Source organism: Chenopodium quinoa, unplaced genomic scaffold, assembly GCF_001683475.1.
Source record: "Chenopodium quinoa cultivar QQ74 unplaced genomic scaffold, ASM168347v1, whole genome shotgun sequence".
NCBI lineage: Eukaryota > Viridiplantae > Streptophyta > Magnoliopsida > Caryophyllales > Amaranthaceae > Chenopodium > Chenopodium quinoa.
Window position 1 is genome coordinate 1,151,579 of NW_018743850.1, and position 19,499 is coordinate 1,171,077.

Below are 19,499 nucleotides of genomic sequence, written 5' to 3' on the forward strand. Positions count from 1 at the left end.
TCTATCTTGACTTAAGCTAGCTTTTTCATTGTTGCTTCTACTATGTATTTAATTTGGATTTGCTTAATAAATTAACTGATACTCCATTAGTGTATGTTTGGTATTACACTAATACTGTTACAGGCTATGATTATCATGCATGCATTACCTTAACTACCTAACCTTTAAGCAACAAATTGGTGGACATTATAAAATGAAGCTAGAATTACACTTCTACAATATAAGTCTTTTGTTTTATAAATAATGATATGATGTGATTTTACAAAAGACATAAGGTAACAATTGTATAGATCAATTTTGGATCAGTTGATATAAAAGCATAGTACATTAGAAAATACTACGAAATAACACAAAAGTATATTATACCTGGCGCAGGAAATCCAACAGGTACCGAGAATTGAGATAGAAGTACAGAGTGAGTCTGGGAGATGAAAAAGGGCATTTGGTGGCATCCCCCCCCAAGGCAAACATGGCAATTAGCAAACTGGCAAATAAAACATTTTCTTCTTTTTAGTTAATCTTCTCTGCTTTCTCTCTTCTTTTTATCTTTTTAATAGAATAACCTGCTTTTCTTCTTTGAACCAACTCTTTTAATCAATTTCCTCGTTGACTAATCAAAAGCTGTAACTCCTCTCACGTTTATTCCTTTTAAAGCTGCATTCATTTTACATTTCCATCACAAAGATTTGCTAACTATTAAATCTGCTTGCTCTATATGAAAATTTGAGAATTGAAATCCATAATTTATTCGGATTATTTAATTTCCAAGAATTACTTATTGGGACTTGGGAGCATCTATAATGACTAATTGAGTATAACTTAATCTTGAATAATCTTTACGTAAGTCTTATTGTATACAGACTAAAATATTTCTGTTCCTTTTTTTCACAATTTTTAGTAGTGTGTACTGCTGAATAGTTGAACATGTACAAATAAGATTTGATCGAATTACTAACAATGAATGAATATATGGATGTACTAAAGAGGTACTAATTATGTACAAATGAGAATCCTGGTAATAATTATGCATAAATGAGATTACTACCCTTACGGTTAATGAATTGATGAAATATTGTACCATCAATTAATCACATAATGCGCTTTTTTTTAAATGGTCTAATCTCAACAAGATTTATGAAATGGTAACATTTCAGCAACACTCATTGACGTTCCAATTTAGAGTAATCCGTAGTCGATACATGACTTATTCCATGAAGCCAGGACAATTCATTTCTTGTAAACTTAATTTCCTGGAAACTTAATCAATTGTACAAGCGTAAAGAAAAACTCATTCAGCCGATATTTCAGGGGGGAAAAAAATTTAATTGACAGATTTGTTGGCAATGCAATTCAATTGTACTGATCAATTAATGGCCAAAATCTTGATTAACATGATTACGGCTGTATCACTAGCCTAATCCTTATTTAATTAAAGCAACTGGCCAACAAAAATTATACAGATAATTAGTGAAGCAACCCTGTTGTAAGTTGTGAACTTGTAAGCTGTAATAGCATCCCTTGCTTATATAAGGAAACTACAAGGTAACCTCGCCATTTTTTAGCAGCAATCAACAATTAATACAATATTACGTGCACATTTTATTATATTAACAGCGAATAATCTTGGATGATCTATATAGTCAGCAACCTCAATAGAAAATAATATTCTTAATCTAACTAAATCTCAGGTATTCCCACACCCATTGAAATTGACTAACTGAAGATATGACTTCTTAGAACAAGTTCTAATTTGTGTATTACAGTACTAATCAAAACTGTATTTATTGATTCGCCACTCTGCTTGTTAGTATTAATACTCACCTAGTCACCAGTATGAATTTAAAAATAAAAAAATAATAAAAAAAAAAGTTTAACAAGGTCCAACTTATGCTTTACATTTGAAAATAGCTTAAAATTCGTAGTTCAATCTCATATACAAAGTGTATAGGTACGGAGTATTATTTATTTAGAAATTACTATGTATATTGACAAACATATAATTGCTCCATAATACATATCTCAAGTATTTTAAGAAAATCATACGAGTACTACATAAATACAATGTACATGTATAAGTATTTTCTTTATAAGAAAAAAAAAAAAAAAGTAAAAAAGTACTCCGTATATGAGTGATTTTGGGAGTGATAGATGAAAGTGAGATCCCTGTCACAAGAAAAAAAAAAGGTGGGGTCAAGACTCAGGTCTAAATCTTGGTTTGACTAAACAAATTATAAAGCGTACTTAAGCTAATGTTATTTTAAATCTTTTATACTCCGCAAATTTTGATAGCAAAGTGGACCGGATTTAATGCACTTTTTATGTCAGTATTTCTTGCTTCTAATTTTCTTCCTTTTTTATTTTTTAATTTTTATTAAAAAAAAATACAGAGCATAGTGATGGCACGCATTGACATTAGTGAAAAATGCAAAGCTGTATGAAACGTGAGAGTGTGTTTATATATACCAAACTCATTTTGCTACTCCCAATACCCATTTTCAGGAGAGAGAAAGTGAGACCAAAAATGGGGTGTTAGTGTTGTTCATAGTCTCAGCCAAACCAAACCGCAAAATTCATTCCCATTTCCCTCTACTACTTTCTCTGTCTAAAATCTTACTCACAGTCTTGATTTTAGAGTGAGAAAGTGCAAAAAGATGAAAGCTTGGGTTTTTTTCTGGGTGTTAATTGTGTTTACGAATGCCAAATTTATGCAATGCAGTGTTAATTATGACAGGAAAGCTCTTTTAATTAATGGCCAAAGAAGAATTTTGATGTCTGGTTCTATACATTATCCCAGAAGCACTCCTGATGTATGTATTATTGTATTTACTCTTTTTTTTATACATATGTTTTAATTATATTTATGTCATTTTAATATCTGGGTTTATTCTGAATTATACTTTAAATTTGATATAGATGTGGGAAGATCTGATAGAGAAGGCCAAAAATGGAGGGTTGGATGTGATTGATACCTATGTCTTTTGGAATGTTCATGAGCCTTCTCCTGGCAATGTACTCCACTTCTGTCCTCATTTTCTTTTTATTTTGTGTAATTAAATTATCAGTTACTTGTATTTATTATTGTTATTCTTATTTTAATTTTATATTTGTTGGTTGAATAATTTTCAGTACAATTTTGAAGGAAGGTATGATTTGGTTAGATTCTTAAAGATTGTTCAGAAAGCTGGACTCTATGCCCATCTCAGACTAGGACCTTATGTCTGTGCTGAGTGGAATTTCGGGTAACTGTTTATTACTTCTATTAATTAACCAAATGTAATTATTAATTTTTTTTTTACATGTATATATAATTAAATAAAAATCTAATTATACTTTAATGGGGTGCGTAAGAATTGGATGAAAGAAAGGAAAAGGGAGAAAATTTGGAATATTCTAATGGATTAAATTTTTGTGGGTTTTGTAGTGGGTTTCCTGTATGGTTGAAGTATGTACCAGGAATCAGCTTCAGAACTGATAATGAACCTTTCAAGGTTGGGAATCTGAATTTACACTATTGCCTGTCATTTGTGAAGTTAATTTAATTGTTGCCAATCTAAGTTGTCTATAAAGTAAAAAAATACGTTGTATTAGAATCGTTGATGGAATAGGTGTGGAATGGGATTATGCAGAGAGCAATGCAAGGATTCACTGAGAAAATCGTAACCTTGCTGAAGAGTCATAATCTGTTCGAGTCTCAGGGCGGGCCAATCATTCTCGCTCAGGTAACGATTAGTGAACTAAACTCTTGAAATCACTACTGTATGCTGTGGATGTCAATGGATACATCAAGTTTTGATAAAATTTTCGACTCGTATTTGAGATATGTTTGTTCTGTAAGATGGCTTGAATGCTCTATATTATTCACTAAAATAACACCATCTCTAGGTTGAGAATGAATATGGGAGACTAAGAATGAGACTTGGACAAGAAGGGAATAACTATATGAACTGGGCTGCAAACATGGTTCAGAGTATGGATACAGGGGTTCCCTGGACCATGTGCAAAGACGATGCTACTCCAGATCCTCTGGTAAGGGTTTTCTTGCAATCAGAATCATCGATTGTTGGTCTGGCTTACCACATTGTATTTTATGTTGTTTAAAACATGCCAAATTAGTTACAAGAATGATTATTTGTAAAATAACTAAGTTAACTGCTATACGTTCTCATAGTGAGTTTTTGTGTGTTACTTGCTGAGGCAGATAAACACTTGCAATGGTTTCTACTGCGATAATTTTACACCTAACAGACCATTTAAGCCCAAGCTCTGGACTGAGGCTTGGACTGGCTGGTATGGTTCTCTCTAAATAATTAATTCTTCAAATTTGAACATTTACTGTATGCTGAGAATTTGATGAGGTTATTCTCTGTTTATACCATCTTGAGCAGGTTTACCGAGTTTGGAGGACCCAAACACCAAAGACCAGTAGAAGATTTGGCCTTTTCTGTTGCTAGGTTCATACAGACAGGGGGATCCTTTGTCAACTACTACATGGTACACTTCTTTTACAGAGTAAATTTCCGATGGTCCAATGTTTTACCTATCCTCGATGAAACTTTGCTAACAAAGATCATGTCAAACAGTACCATGGTGGGACAAACTTCGGGCGAACAGCTGGAGGTCCATTTATCACTACTTCTTACGACTATGATGCTCCTCTTGATGAATATGGTAAGAATTGAAGAACTTTGCTATATAGAGTAGGTTGTAAAAGACCTTCGGATATCCTACATTGTTTTGCTTATTAATATCATTATATGTACAAACTACTAAGAAGGGGACAGGCGAATATAAATGCAACTTCTTTTTTGCATATAGGTTTGATCAGGCAGCCAAAATATGGTCATCTAAAGGAACTTCATAAGGCAATTAAGCTATGTGAATCAGCACTGGTTTCGTCTGATCCTGTAGTTACTCAGTTGGGGGATCATCAACAGGTTTCACCTCCACCTACAGCACCTAGAAAACTTATGTTTTTGGTTATACTGCTTATACCTTATACTGATATAAAGTAATAAAGTATAAACCTCTCTATATATTTTCAGGCTCATGTATTTTTCCCGGAAAAAGGAGGCTGTGCAGCTTTTCTTTCAAACTATGATACAGAATCTGGTGTGAGAGTTCTGTTCAATAATAAACACTACACCTTGCCTCCCTGGTCCATAAGCATTCTTCCAGATTGCAAAAATGTAGTTTTCAACACTGCAAAGGTAAGTCCACTGGAGGCTTATAAGATCCTGACAAAATGCTTTCATTCATTAGTCAACTTCCTCTAAGGTGATGATTTAGAGTGAGGAGGTAACTGTCTTGTTGCTCATGACTAACAGGTAGGAGAACAAACATCGCATATGGAAATGCTTCCGAGCAACACAGAAATATTCCCATGGGAAAGCTATAACGAAGATGCATCAGTTCTAGATGACGGGTCAAGCTCAACAGTAACAGCTGTTGGTCTCTTAGAGCAGATAAACATGACCAGGGATAGTACCGACTATCTTTGGTACAAAACTAGGTATACATGATATGTATTACTTGCCCTATTTTTATGGGCTTAATATATTCTCCAACCATAATTAAGAATTCAATCTTCAAAATTGACTGTGTCTTTTGCTTTAATTGGTGCTCTTGCAGTGTTGAAATTAATCCATCAGAGTCCTTTTTTCGTGGTGGGGAACTCCCAACACTCATAGTACGATCTACAGGGCATGCTGTTCATGTTTTTGTAAACGGACAGCTTATAGGTACTGCATACTGCAATATGTTTTATGGAAACAGCTCTTCAGTAATAGTTTCAACTTCTTTTATCCTGATACAATCATTGACGATCACTTGCAGGATCTGCCTTTGGGGAAAGGAAGAATAGAAGATTCATCTTCAGCAAAAAAGTGAATTTACTGCCAGGAACAAACAAAATTGCACTCCTGAGCATAGCCGTTGGCTTACCGGTATGCGTTCTTCTAGCGTTCTACTTCTCATACTGTAAAGAAAAATTTGTACCTGCTACAGGATTATTTATTATTCACATACTAAAAAATAACTGTGTTTGATTGCTGAAGAATGTGGGAGGACATTTTGAGTCTTGGGAAACAGGAATCCTAGGCCCCGTTGTATTACAAGGCCTTGGTCAGGGAAAACTAGACCTATCCTGGGAGAAATGGACCTATCAGGTGATTTAGTTGTATTATGATACTTACCATTATGTTCCATTGAACTTTTTTAGTTTTTTAGTAATGCTAACCATCTTCTTTCAGGTTGGCCTAAAGGGGGAGTCCATGAATCTAGCCTCTCCAAATGGTATATCCACGGTAGAATGGATGGACAGTAAAATAGCTGTCCAAGACCAGCCATTGATGTGGCACAAGGTACTGGGATTTTTAGTTTTCTGTTCATTCCAGTTCTCATTGACATTGGTGACTTAAATTCTAAATATTCACAACTGGGAAATTGTAGGCTTACTTTGATGCACCTGAAGGAAATGATCCATTGGCTTTGGACATGCAAAGCATGGGGAAGGGTCAAGTGTGGATCAATGGGGAAAGCATTGGAAGATATTGGACAACTTATGCTAGTGGTGAATGTAACGGATGCAGCTATACTGGAAGATTTGATCCTCCCAAGTGTCAAGTTGGATGTGGCAAGCCTTCCCAAAGATGGTAACCCCCCAAACCAACAAAGCAAGATCCCCCTTTTCTCCTTAATTATTTTGGAGGCAGGATCTTTAAGAACATAACCTAATATGAGATTAGCAATGCTATGTATAAAAATTTGATTTTGCAGGTATCATGTGCCTCGATCCTGGTTAAAACCAACAAGAAATCTGATCGTTCTCTTTGAGGAAACAGGTGGAGATCCAAGCAAAATTACCCTTATGAAGAGATCAATGAACACAATCTGTGCACAAGTCTCTGAGACTCATCGAACCGTTAAAAGCTTTCAGATTGAAAGCTATGATAGAACACAAGAATTCTACATACCCAAAATCCATTTGCATTGTGCTCCTAGCCAGTACATTTCATCTATCACATTTGCAAGCTTCGGAACTCCTCTTGGAACTTGTGGGAGATTTATGAAAGGTTCTTGCCATGCTTCCACCTCATATGCAGTCTTAGAAAAGGTACTGAGAAAAGAATTTTATTTCTTAGGGTTTGATCTCATCGGGATTACTCTATTCATGTGTTAAGATATTTGCTTTTCATTTTCTCACAGAAATGCAAAGGGAAGCAAAGTTGTGCAGTAACAGTAACAAATAGCAATTTTGGAAACGACCCTTGTCCAAATGTGTTGAAGCGACTATCAGTTCAAGCAATCTGCGCTTCCACAGCTTTTACAACATCTAACCAAACAAGTATACACTATTGATCACCATGCATGATAGTTTCGACAGAACATACCAGTGAGGAAGGAACATTAGTCTCGAAGTGTAAGTTTATTAGATAGGCTCAAAGTGTAACTGTTTAGAGTTAGATTTTAGACCGTGCTAATCAAAGGGCATTTGGGCGGTTAAATTTGGTTTTAATAGTTTGTTTGGTATCCATTCCGTAATTGTAAATTTAGTTTTGTGTAGGTTTAGCAAGTTTGATAATTATGTGGTTCTAGTCTTCTAGCCCCTGGCCTTTAAACAGAGGCTGGGAGAGATTATGGTGTGAATTTTATTTTTCATCTTTTATCTTTATTTTTATTTTTTTATTTTTTTTTATTTTTTATTTTTTAATTTGAGAATGACTATAGAATTAAAGGATTTTTGTGTGATTATTTTTGTATTTTAGGGAGGTAACCACCCCCTCTTCAGTTCACATTCATGTTTTCAGAAGTAATGTAAAACAATTTTGACACAATTGTTGTCGAAACAATAAAAGCTTTGGCTTTCCATTTTTGCTTTGCCAATGAACTGCACATTCTATTAAACACTGTCTCTAGCTTCACAAATTTATTAGAGCCTTGGAGGTAAACTGCAAATATCTTGCACTCCTCAATTCTGCCATTTAATGGAGATTTATACCAGGTGATATAAGCAGAGCAGGGCTGGCTACAAACCAAAAACAATTTTTCTGTAAATGTCGTAGAGAAACATTTTTAAATGGATAGTATTCTTCTTTTCCAAAAAAACAGAAAATGATTTAATTTTTTTAAAAAAGAATATGACATTGTAAATTTTTCTAAAAAAATTCCACTGCTTGTAATAATAAGAATTAATCTTCGGATCAAGTTATGTTACTCCCTTGTTCTTGTAAAATGGATCCTTAGACCGACAAAGTACATAAGGTTGGAGTTGAATAACTTCATTGATAAAACTAAGTAATGACCAAGTTTTTGGTATACTCTTACTATACAAACAAGCCCTTTGATACTAAGATTATGAATATGACTTTTGTCTTCAAACTGCTAAATAGTACTCCTTATAAACATACAATTTTTGCCATCAAATAGGCTCATTAAAATTTACAACCATTAATATCTGAACTTTGAGAGCAAGGTCCAAAGCTAGTTCAAAGAGCAGCAACACATTATTAAGACGTACTATGTATAAATTGTATATTGTACCACAAACAGAAAAAACCAGCAATTCCTGAAACCAGCATAACTATTTTATGATAAGGTCTGTTGCTTCATACCAGATACATAGTAAAAGATAGAAACCCCAACATACAATATTTCAACCAATTAAGCAGTAGAAACATGCTTTGCTATAGTCGCCTCCAGCTCTTCCTTCTTTGCTCCCACGACCGTATCAATAATCTTGCCTTCTCGCAGGAATTTGAATGTTGGCATTGCCTCAATAGCCCAATCACTTGCAACTTGCCGTTGAATACACAAAAATTAAAACTTAATGGAAGATATATTAGGAACAAAAAAATGCAACTTTGAAGGACAAAAGGAGTTTCATTCAAACCTTTAACTCATCCACATCCACCTTAACAAATATGACTTGGGGAAGCTTCTTAGCAAGCTCAGCCAGGAAAGGTGCAATCAAACGGCAAGGTGGACACCATGAAGCGGTGAAATCAACAACCATCTGTGCATTTAAATACTCATAGAGTCATATATGATAAGCACATGTCATTTAACAGCCAAATTCTTTCAAAGGCCAGAAAAAAAGATGAGCAGAGAGAAAACAAACAAAAACCAAAGAGAGATAAATCCTGTCCAGCTAGAGTAGTAGGAGAGCTCACAAGAACCCCCATCATTTGAACTGCCACTAGTATTGGTTATTCCTTTCTGGAGAGAAAGAAAGCAATTCATTCAGGTGCGTGTTTCTGAGTCACACTTGAAAGAATATTTGTAGCTTCTATCTTCATCATTGGGTTAATTAGTATACGCTCCCTCAAAATTTGATCAATTAGGAAGTACCAATAAGAGTCTAGATTTTCCAAGATTAATGGAAATTATTTTGCCTAATGATACAATGTAACCATTTTGCTTCATTTGATCAACTAATAAAGAAAGCGGAAGGGGAATCCATTAAAGTATAACCTCAAATTAATATCCTATCCAAATACACTAACAGAGCATGAAAACAAAGTAAAAACATGCTCTTGATTGGTCTAATGGTAATATTTATTTCTGAGCCATTTTACTAGAAAGCACTGAATAAGAAAGTGCAGGGAAGAATATATCCTTCTAAATGGGGGATATTGAGATTATACTGCTCGCAACTCTTACCAATTTGATCAACTAAAGGCATATGCACCTTGTCTCAGGACCTAAGGAGATCCTTGGAGAAGGAGTAACACATGAAGGGGTGATTGGAGATAAATTACAGAGATTGAGGTGGTGGTAGATGGGATGAGGTAGATATTGTGTTAAAAATCGTGAAGGGGGAAATACTCTCCTTTTGGGGATCCTAATTTTCCTATGTCCCTACTATCACTTCTTCCTTACAAAACACTTTTAATTAATCCATTTACCAACACTTAAGGGCTAAAATAAAGCGCGCTCATAAGGGCTAAAATAAAAGACATTGGGGAACTTGAGAATCAATGGACATATAACTCGAAAATTAAATGCAAGAATATATAGGAAAATAATCATGTGTATATATTAACTTACACACTTCAAAGTAAAAGAACATACCTTTGAGATGAGTTCAAATCCGAAGAACAACTCTAATCTCCATTCATACAAGAATATGAAGTTCATTGTATTGTTAAAATGTTTTAATTAATGGAACATAACTTAAATTAGAAGAATTTACAAAATAAATTATACAAACATACCGATTATGAACTATAAGTCTATAAGAAAATCAAAATAATCATTTGTAGCATAAAAATCACTGGTAACGAACTCATAATTTCCGTTAAGAAATACTTGCTACTATCTACTACAAGTAGTCGTTCCCTTTTTTTTTTTTTTCCCAAAATTGGTCTTGCTCAATCCAAGAGCGAAATAATTTTGTCTTCAACAAATTAATCAAAAGCAATCCTAAAGTTTGAAAAAATAATTCCTGCTAATGAATTTGAATTTATTTATTTTTTTTTTCTAATGTATTTTATCTTGAGTTGTTTTTGTAGTTAGAAAAAAAGACAACCTCATGTTGTTTTCAGATTCGAAGGTTCTTTTCGTGGAGGCGCGCATTTTGTTTGTAAGGGTTGTCGATTTAGACCGCGCGCATTACACTAATGTGATTAGCGAATACGAAAACAACTTAATGAAAATGACAATTAATCAGGATTATCCGAGTAAAGACAAAATTGAAATATAAAAATCATCCAGTTCTTTGTAATCTTGTTATATTTAAAAAGAAAACCCTAATATAAAAGCCGATTGGATTAATGCAAATAAGAAATGAATCCAGAATACAAAAAACAAGATCCAAGAAGAAACAAAGAAATAAAAAAAATATATTGATATTAATAGTTGGTATGTACAATTGAACAAGAATGTTACAAATGGAAAACACAAAATTAACGTGAAAAAAGATAATGATTAAACAACATAGAGATTAAAATAAGAATAACGGCAAAAGAAATAAGAAAAAAGATGATCCGTACGAGTTTTTTGGAATCATTGGCCTTGGCGAGCTGATCTTCCCATGCCTCCGTGCTGTGACAGCTCATTACTTGTCCTTCGTCGCCCATCTCTCTCTTCTTCCAAACTCTTTCTATGTCTCTCTTTGCAACAATATATTATTACTTCCGTCAAAAAAAAAAAAACAAATATATAATTACTGCTATTATTATGATTTATGCGCTTTCTTTTTTTCTTTTTTTTTCTCTTTCTTTTGGGATAATCAAAACAAAATATTCGTTGGATAGAGCGGCCTAGCGGTAAACAGGTGTATTTTTCCTAAAAAAAAGTAGGGGGGGGGGGGGGAAATATTCTCGTCAATGCTTGATGTTTTGATTTTTGCCAGAGTTCTAGTAACTCTCATCCCCAATTTGATAAAATCCTAAGGAAAAAATTACTCTAGTAGGCAATTAATTGTACTCCATAATTTAGGAAGTGTAATAAACCTTACTTCGAAAACTCCGTATGTAATTATAATGCAACTTCATCCGATCCAAATCTTGTTTCTCTTTGTAAATATTCAATGTCAATCGAACCTCACAATTAAAAGGTGTTCATTCTCGATACCATGGGAATCGGGAATGAAGTCAATGAACATTAATTTCTCATACAAATTGATATACAATTCAATTCTAAGCCATTAGAGATAGTAGATAGGTGATGGCTGTGCCCCGTATGGCCATATGAGTATATGCACATAATTGCACAACTCTGTGGAAGTCAAGCTCTCTTTTGAATGTTTCAATATTACAAAGATACTTCATATTAAGAGTATGTACTTTGCCATTGGGGGAAAAATACACGCAAATCAGCAGTAGCATTAACTGGTGAAACTTTTTCCTCTATTACATGGTCGTTTCTGTACATTTAACAAGGTAAACAAGAACTTGACAGAATGTTCAGATACAAAAATACAAGTATTAAGTTTCACAACTGGATTAAAGCCTTAAAAAAATATGATCCAATTAAAAACCAACCAACAAGGATAATCATAAACATAGCCCAAAATTTCAGAAAAGACCAGCCTCCAAGAACAAGACCCAAAGGAAATACAATAAGAAAGGGCAAGTAAGATTTTATGATGGAACCTCTGTCCACCCACCTACCCTTCAAGAGAATCAGTACTGCAAGACTAACCACATTCCACCTGCCACCATTGAAACCCAGGCGATTTAGATTGTTTGCCACAAAAGAGTGACAGTTGCAAGTCAAGATATTGTACGAATGGTGTTGGAATTCTAGTGTGCTTTTTCGAAGTGCATCATCCCAAGGAAAAATCTCTCCATCAGATTCACTTGGATTCTGTTGGTCTCCATTTCTACGGGAAGCCAAGACGGAAATTGCACGGCATAGCTGAATACAACTTAAAACAATCAGTACATGTGTAACTTTATCATAAGTAATATATGTAGAAACTTTGAGTACTACATAAAATTCCAAGTTCAGAAAATAATGCAGATGGTCTGTCCAGATTCACCCACCAAGCTAGCATTAATAATTAAGTATAACATTATGTGTATAAGGATGGCCTCCCATTGGCAGGCTAGGTAAGTCACCAAATTAATGTATATTAGATACATTATTTCCAGGTTTCTTTAAACTATCATGTGCTGCAATTCTGCAAACAATGCTCATAGCCTCATATTTGAGGCATATAACCTGTATGGCACGACAATTAACTCCAGAGCTTGATAAGTGATGCAGCAAGCTAGCAATTACAAAGACAGAGAGAGAGAGACTTGGGTTTGTCCCCATCCTCTTCTAATTTATCAAAATAGGCATGAATTTTTATATTACTGCAGTATTTTGGCTCGTGAATATAGTCTGAATGTAGTTTGTTACTAGTTTCTGCTTCCCTAGTAAATGAGAACAAGTTAATTTTTTGGAGGCATCCAAACTGAATTAAATTAATTTTTTTTTTTTTAAAAAAAAATAAAATGGCGAGATTATGTTTGTAAGAGCAACTCCAATGGTTGGGAAAAGGGACTAGCTTGCAAATATAAAAAATCTTAAGCTATTAGCTATACCATTGTTGCACATCTTGTTGATTAGCTTTGTCAAGCAAATTAGCTTTGTAGAGCTAATTAGCTTGGTGAATATTTATTAGACAAAAATTATTATTAAATTAAAAATTAATTAATTTACAACTAGCTTAACCAATGGAGCAACAAATAGCTAGAATTGTTATAGCTTAAGAAGATGATGTGGCATGACAAGCTATTAAAAGAATTAGCCAACCATTGTAGTTGCTCTAAGAGGCTAAGAGCATACCTTTGCATCTATCTGTAGGTATCGAGTCACTGAGCCGAAGGAAAAATTGTCGACACATACATAGTTGGGGCCTGCAAAGTCCAAAATTACGCCATCCTCTCTGCAAATGCCAATATGACCTATAAAAGGAATCAACCATGAAATAACAGGAAGAGGTGTCCATACGATACAGAAAGGAAATCGAGCTCTTTTAGGGTCAATTTGTATGGCCTGTGGAGTACTTTCACAAATCATTTGCTGTCCTTCCGTGTCCATGTCTGTGGCCAGTGAAAAAAAGCTGTATAAAAAAATGAAAACTTGTCAGCATATTATGACTACATTCTTCATTGTAAAATAATTCAAACAGGTCAAACAAGCCCAAGGTAATATTTTTAGTATGATACCAAAGGAGGAGTCATATACAACAGTTATTAAGCAAGCTTCCCAGGATACTAAATGAAAAGGTAGTTAAGGGTTGACAGCTAAACACCAATATCCATCACTCAGTATATAAACTCCAGTGCCAAGTTAAAACACACTGCAGTGACTCAAGATTCTGTCAGGAGAAAAAGTTACCTATACAAGATTTTCCTTCTGGCTCTAAGAAGTTCTCCCTCAGTCCCAACATTAAGTTCCCATTTACCTTACTGGAATGTCACAAAATACACTTCCCGTTCTGCGTACAGGGATCTTTCACTTCATTTAAGATAAATGTTGGACCTAGACCTGACCATCTTCCATTTTTCTATTTCCATAATAATTGTTCCATAAGTGAACAGGTTGCATAAGAGACATAGGGAATAGTTAATTACAATGATGTAGCACTTCTCTGCAAGGCAGTCGCATGCATATTCAAGGACATTTAACTACCAATATGGATAAGGCATATTGCATAAGCTAGCCTAAGCTTCGTTCAGAAAGAAGGCAGGTCATGTACTCCTTTTCCACGAGAAAATCAACGATCATATCAGTTGGCTTTCAGTAGAGTCGATTTTTGTTGAAATATATATTTGAGTTATTTTCCCATACATGCCTGTAAGCTAGCCCTGCTTAAAGATAATCTTAGTGAGTTAGTGGTGTAATTTATCATGCAAGAACCCAATATTGTTATATTGAGGATATATCCAATGTACCCATCAGGCAATATTGCCTGAAGGATCATCTGTCACTAACAAAAATTAAAGTTTCTCATGTTCATTCAGTACACGTTTTCATATACCCCATTTGTATGCTCAATCATTAAATCAGCATGAGTAGAACTGTAGAAGTTACCTCACAGAAAAAGCAAGGTACAAGAACTTGACACTCATACGTTTTGACTCCTGTTCGGTCTTTTGTACACTAGGGCAGCTTCCCCTATCATGCTCAAAAGATATACAACTCTTAATTGGTCCTTAAGATCAACTTGGGAAGCATTAGAAAGGGGAGAAAAAGGTGCAGCTACCATATATATGCAGAGCAATAGTGTGTTTATATGACAGAATTTGAGCAAGAGTGAGGTGTTTAAATTTTCTTTAATGGAAAAAGGGACAGGAAAGAATTGGAAGATCCATTTTCCTTCCCTTTAAAAAATTAAATTCTTCCACTATCAGAAATATTAGGAAGGAAAAACAAAGCACACTCCTTCCACCTCCTCCCCTCCCCTCGCAAGCATAGTGTAGGTCCTGTTATAAGAAGCATCTATCTAATCCCACAAGTCGCAAACTACATAATCCTCAGTTAAGGTCAATCAAATTTCAGTAGCCTCTATACCGGAAGGCCAAAAAAAAACAAACAAGCTAATTAGGAAATTGAGTTAAAGAGGTTATCGAAAGTCAAATAAAGCATCAAAGTCTGCCTCAATCTATATCAGTTGATACCTTGCAAAGACAGAGTAACGACCATCGAGGACTATCCAAAATTTCAGACTCCAAAGTCTATTCTGGGTTATAACATTGAAATTAATTTTCCTTTTCAACAATTTCACTGTTCTATTCCCCAAATAACTTCATTGTGAACTCATGATTGATCGATAACTGCATTTTGTGCGATAATGATGATAAAGTTTTAAGATATGTCATACGAGGGAGATGAATCTAAGTGAAGGTGATTTAATTGAACAAAGGAGTAAATCATCAGGTAGAAGAAAACCCTAAATTTCAAATTTAACGATTGAATCAATACCATGAGTTAACTAAGAAGAAGGTTAAAGAACACAACAAAGAATAAGTTACCTTGACGAAGCTGATGGTATTGCCGTTGACGCCGATGATTGGCGAAGTGCAGACACCCAGACTTCAATGGGAGGGAAAATACAAGGCTGCTGATACTGATGCTGGCCTCCTTTTATTTTTCTTTTGTGTTTGTCGTGGGTGGGGGAGGAGTCATCTTGTTAATAAATTCCAAGTAATTTTTGTTCATCTAATGGCAAATTTGTAATTTTACACATTAAATTTGTGTTGTTCACTTGTAATGCTTTGCTAGACTAGTGTGTTGGGATGGAGTTTCACCGTGCTTTATGGGTTGTTGGTGTTTTTTTGTTGAGATTCTAGGTTTAAAGACGACCAAATGAAGCTCATGGATATTAAACCGAGGTTAGAAGCAAGAAGATAGTAGAAAGAAGCCAAGGAAAGGAGCAATATAGAAGAAAAGGGCTTAGAAGAGCCTGCACGGCCGTGCCAAGCCTTGCACGCCCGTGCAGGATTGCACCAACAACATAAGAGTCTCTGCCTTGCCCTGCAAATTTAGTCACGTTCGTGCAAGATGCCCAACACGTCCGTGTAGGAGTGCTGTAATACCCCAAATTTTTTATTGTATTTAATCAACGATTTTTCTAATATAAAGTTTAAATTAATAATTATTTTCAAATTTATAGAAAAAAAAATTAATAATTTATATTTTTATTTCCATTTTCGGAAAAAATAAAATAAAATTGGTTTCCTATTTCGCAGAAACTGATTTTGAAAACAAAAAAAAAAATTAAAGCTTATCTTTTCAGAACTAGCAACAAACTCAATTTGAAATTGGGTCTTATCTTCTGAATATTCTAGAGCAATTAAACCTAAGATTTCTAAGTTATATATACTTTAAATCCCAATTGATCTGTCGTATACAAACACTCTCAAATAATACCCATCTCTTTCAACCTTTCACAAGTCGTCATTCCCGACCGATCTTTCAACAGTAAGTCATGGTTCTTCTTCACCTTCATCTTTCTTGAAATAGTTGTCAGCCAACCCTCTACGAATTTCGTCTTTGTTCAATAACCTTGAGCTATATTTTCATATGGTTTTCTTTCCGATTCATAGAATATAATTTCAAAAAAAAAAATAGAAACAAAATTAAAAGGGTTTTGTTGTTTTCTTTCGTAACTATAAGACAAACTCATAGTCTTATAGTGGATGAGTAGTATCAATGGTGGAAAAGACGAGAAGCTATTTTATAACTGACAAAGAGTTTGCAGAAAAAAAAAAAATTTAACACCATTGAAATTATTTAGAGGAAGAAGACTGTTGGATTTTGACTTTCAGTCGTGGGAATGTGGGATAGATAATAGACCCCTTATCTAATATCCAATACTTCTTTTTCTTATCATTGTTGACTTACAAAATATCTTTTTTATTTCCTCCAATATTTTTTTTATTATGAAGATAGTATGCTACGAGTAGTCCTAACCCACATACTACTACTTTCTCGGTATTAAAAATATGAGTAGGACTGAATTAGTTTATTTTATCTGTTTGTTGTAGACGGAGGCTACTAGGTGAACGTTTTGGAGGTCATTTACCTTAAGTTTTAAGCGCGATTCAAGGTAATTTTCAATGTCCATCATCTTTAGAATCCCGTTAGGAAATTGTTTTAAATTATTGTGTGCCAACTATGTGCTTACGTAATGATATGTGATGGATGTGTTACCATATGATATTCTGGAATTATATTATATACTAGTTTTCTATGATTGTGTACTAGTATAATATTTTCGAAAATTTGATTATTTGGTATCGTATGAGTTTTTATATAATTATAATCTTGGGAATTGGATGATTGATTATATGTGATTGATGGTCTCCAGGACCTATTGAGAAACGGGTTGTAACCAGTATGTCTTGTAAAATGACTATGTTTTAATACTGAAATTAAAATATTGCTACTTGGGATTAAATTGATTTTGTGCAATACTCGTGCGCAAGGTGATCGGACAATTTAATCTATTAAGATGTACATTAAATTAAGAAGGGAAATGAAACCCGAAAGGGTGAAGAACAGGTTGCCCACTAGTAGTTATGGTTGCTACTAGTTGGTTTAAATTAACGTATATTGTTGTTTAGTCTTCCTCCTAATCAATGGGTATTAGTGAGGGGTGTGCACAATAGGGACATTCTGTTTAATTTATGGTCATATGGGGTTACGCACGACCCTCTGTAAAGTAGGTGGTGACAGGGACTAGTCCCGGCTTACTGGCGTTCTCTTTCCCTTTCTTAACTAAAGTAATAAATTTTATGTGACAATTTGATTTTTGACTTATTATTATAATGTCGATAAAATTGTGTTGTGTACAATATTTTTCGAACTAAAATTATTATTTTACGGGATGGAGTTGGAATTACTTAGTTTATCTTATTTTGGGAAGTTTTTTTCTCTTTTCTTGTTTCTGATTTATTTTGCAGGTTGGTAAAAGGGTACTCGGTTACGTGTGAGGAGACGTTAGAGTAATCACGTAGCTAAGACAATTAGTTTAATTCGGAACTCATTTATTTTCCTTTTTAAATTAATGTTTTAAAGTGTTTTACAGCTTGGATGCAACGACTATTTTATTTTATTCTTGTCGCCACTTAGATCACTTAGTTATAAAATGGTATTTTGTTTTTGCTTTGCACTTGTTTTCTATGGAAAATAAGTGTAGCAGTAACACTCTCAAGGTTTGATGGTCAGTTTTGAAAGAAAAGGATTATTCTTATCGTTTTACAAAGACCCGAATTTTGGGGGTGTTACAAGTGCTCCAGCAAGTAAGAACCTTTTGTCAAGGCCTGCACGGTCGTGCTTAAGTTGGCACGTCTCTGCAGAAGAGGTTGCACGTCCGTGTCTTAATTGGCACGCCCGTGCATGATTTCCAGCCCAAATAGTAACTACTGCCATGCACTGCACGGCCGTGCATAAGGCAGCACGTCCGTGCCGACCTGCAGTTAGGGGTGTACACCGGTCCAAAACCGGACCGGACCTGGACCGGACCTGTTTGGACCGGGGACCTGAATTGGGTAATTATGAGGACCGGGGACCGGACCTGAATTAACAGGTCCGGTTCCGGGCCAGACCTGAAAAATCAGGTCCGGTCCGGGTTTGGACCTGAATGGACCTGTTTTGTGTCTTTTTCGTTTTTTTTTTTTTATACAAAACCTGTTGGACTTGCATATGGACCTGCATATGGACCTGTTTTGTGATTTTTAGACCTGTTGCATAATTTAATAATTACATACAAACCAAAATTATCAATTACAAAACTACATAAAGTCTATAAAGTCCCGATTCTCAAACACCAAAAATACAAATGAGTCCACCGAAAATACAAATAAGTCCACGAAAACTCAGTTTCAATTTTTTAGAGTTTGGTTTTCTTCTTTTTTTTTTTTTTTTTAATTACGATTTTCCCGGGTTTCAGGTCCGGACCTGAAAACCCCGGGTTTGGACCGGGTCCGGACCGGGACCGGGAACCTGGATTTTTAAGAACCGGGACCGGACCTGAATCAACAGGTCCGGGTCAGGTCCGGTCCGGTTCAGGTCGGTTCAGGTCCGGTTTCAGGTCCGGGCCAATTTTTGTACACCCCTACCTGCAGTTGAGCCTAATTCTTGTTTTCTCCGTCCTTTTTATTTGGGGGTCTTATAAATTCCCTCTTTGAGCTAATTTTTACGGATCATCAATATTTTTAGAGTTTTCTCTTGGTTTTGCAATCCTAGAATATTAAATTCTCAAATCATCAGTTAGATTCTAATTATTAGCTTGGAAATATTCAACTTCAATCATTGTAGAAGACAAGTTCCACCATTGTTGCTCACTTTGAAGCTTCATAATAACTATTTCTTACTCTTTACTTCCATTTCTCTCTACTTTGTTGTTAATTACTTGCATGCTTAGATTGTTAATTAGCTTAATCCTTAGTTTGAACTTGTTCATGAATTGCTTGAAATCTTTAATTGCTTTAATCTCCATGGATTGTGAGTAGTCTAATTTCTAGGGTTTGGGTAAAATCCTCAATGTAGTCACTAATTTC

General features: G+C 34.8%; 2 protein-coding genes, 1 long non-coding RNA gene and 1 pseudogene across 6 annotated transcripts; 2 read left to right on the plus strand and 2 right to left on the minus strand.

Moving 5' to 3' along the window:
* Positions 1–2,328: 2,328 nt before the first annotated feature.
* LOC110685863 (beta-galactosidase 3-like) lies at positions 2,329–7,790 on the plus strand. The gene is made up of 19 exons (XM_021862403.1): positions 2,329–2,807; positions 2,914–3,009; positions 3,127–3,239; positions 3,422–3,488; positions 3,627–3,719; positions 3,883–4,026; positions 4,199–4,287; positions 4,386–4,491; positions 4,581–4,668; positions 4,816–4,934; positions 5,043–5,207; positions 5,325–5,509; positions 5,629–5,738; positions 5,833–5,942; positions 6,054–6,164; positions 6,249–6,359; positions 6,448–6,650; positions 6,775–7,111; positions 7,204–7,790. The coding sequence occupies exons 1-19, from the start codon at positions 2,652–2,654 to the stop codon at positions 7,354–7,356; spliced, it is 2,556 nt and encodes an 851-aa protein (XP_021718095.1). The 5' UTR covers positions 2,329–2,651; the 3' UTR covers positions 7,357–7,790.
* A 150-nt stretch (positions 7,791–7,940) lies between these two features.
* LOC110685864 lies at positions 7,941–11,448 on the minus strand (annotated as a pseudogene).
* A 354-nt stretch (positions 11,449–11,802) lies between these two features.
* On the minus strand, positions 11,803–15,925 carry LOC110685865 (protein RTE1-HOMOLOG-like). 4 transcript variants are annotated; one of them, XM_021862407.1, is made up of 5 exons: positions 15,468–15,925; positions 14,527–14,610; positions 13,497–13,552; positions 13,276–13,394; positions 11,803–12,357 (listed from the first exon to the last, which is right to left on the minus strand). In XM_021862407.1, exons 2-5 carry the CDS (start codon positions 14,562–14,564, stop codon positions 11,932–11,934), a joined length of 639 nt encoding a protein of 212 aa, XP_021718099.1. In that variant the 5' UTR covers positions 14,565–14,610; positions 15,468–15,925; the 3' UTR covers positions 11,803–11,931. The 4 variants fall into 4 exon arrangements, with proteins under 4 accessions (XP_021718099.1, XP_021718096.1, XP_021718098.1 ...); XM_021862404.1 differs by having other exon boundaries at positions 13,276–13,552; positions 15,468–15,923; XM_021862406.1 differs by lacking the exon at positions 14,527–14,610 and adding an exon at positions 13,831–14,300 and having other exon boundaries at positions 13,276–13,552; positions 15,468–15,920.
* Positions 15,926–16,098: 173 nt separating this feature from the next.
* LOC110685866 lies at positions 16,099–18,453 on the plus strand. Its single transcript, XR_002504110.1, has 3 exons — positions 16,099–16,416; positions 16,983–17,044; positions 17,901–18,453. It is a non-coding gene; the product is annotated as an uncharacterized LOC110685866 (long non-coding RNA).
* The last annotated feature ends 1,046 nt before the right edge of the window (positions 18,454–19,499 follow it).

What these genes read in the sequence shown, in the direction of transcription:
- LOC110685863 (XM_021862403.1), top strand. Translation starts at nt 2,652, where the DNA reads ATGAAAGCTTGGGTTTTTTTCTGGGTGTTAATTGTGTTTACGAATGCC. An exon ending in TGTGCTGAGTGGAATTTCGG is followed by an intron (nt 3,240 to 3,421) that starts GTAACTGTTTAT and finishes TGGGTTTTGTAG; the next exon opens with TGGGTTTCCTGTATGGTTGA. An exon ending in ACTGAGGCTTGGACTGGCTG is followed by an intron (nt 4,288 to 4,385) that starts GTATGGTTCTCT and finishes CATCTTGAGCAG; the next exon opens with GTTTACCGAGTTTGGAGGAC.
- LOC110685865 (XM_021862404.1), bottom strand. Translation starts at nt 14,564, where the DNA reads ATGAGTGTCAAGTTCTTGTACCTTGCTTTTTCTGTGAG. An exon ending in TACCTTGCTTTTTCTGTGAG is followed by an intron (nt 13,553 to 14,526) that starts GTAACTTCTACA and finishes TTTTTTATACAG; the next exon opens with CTTTTTTTCACTGGCCACAG. An exon ending in ACCTACAGATAGATGCAAAG is followed by an intron (nt 12,358 to 13,275) that starts GTATGCTCTTAG and finishes AGTTGTATTCAG; the next exon opens with CTATGCCGTGCAATTTCCGT.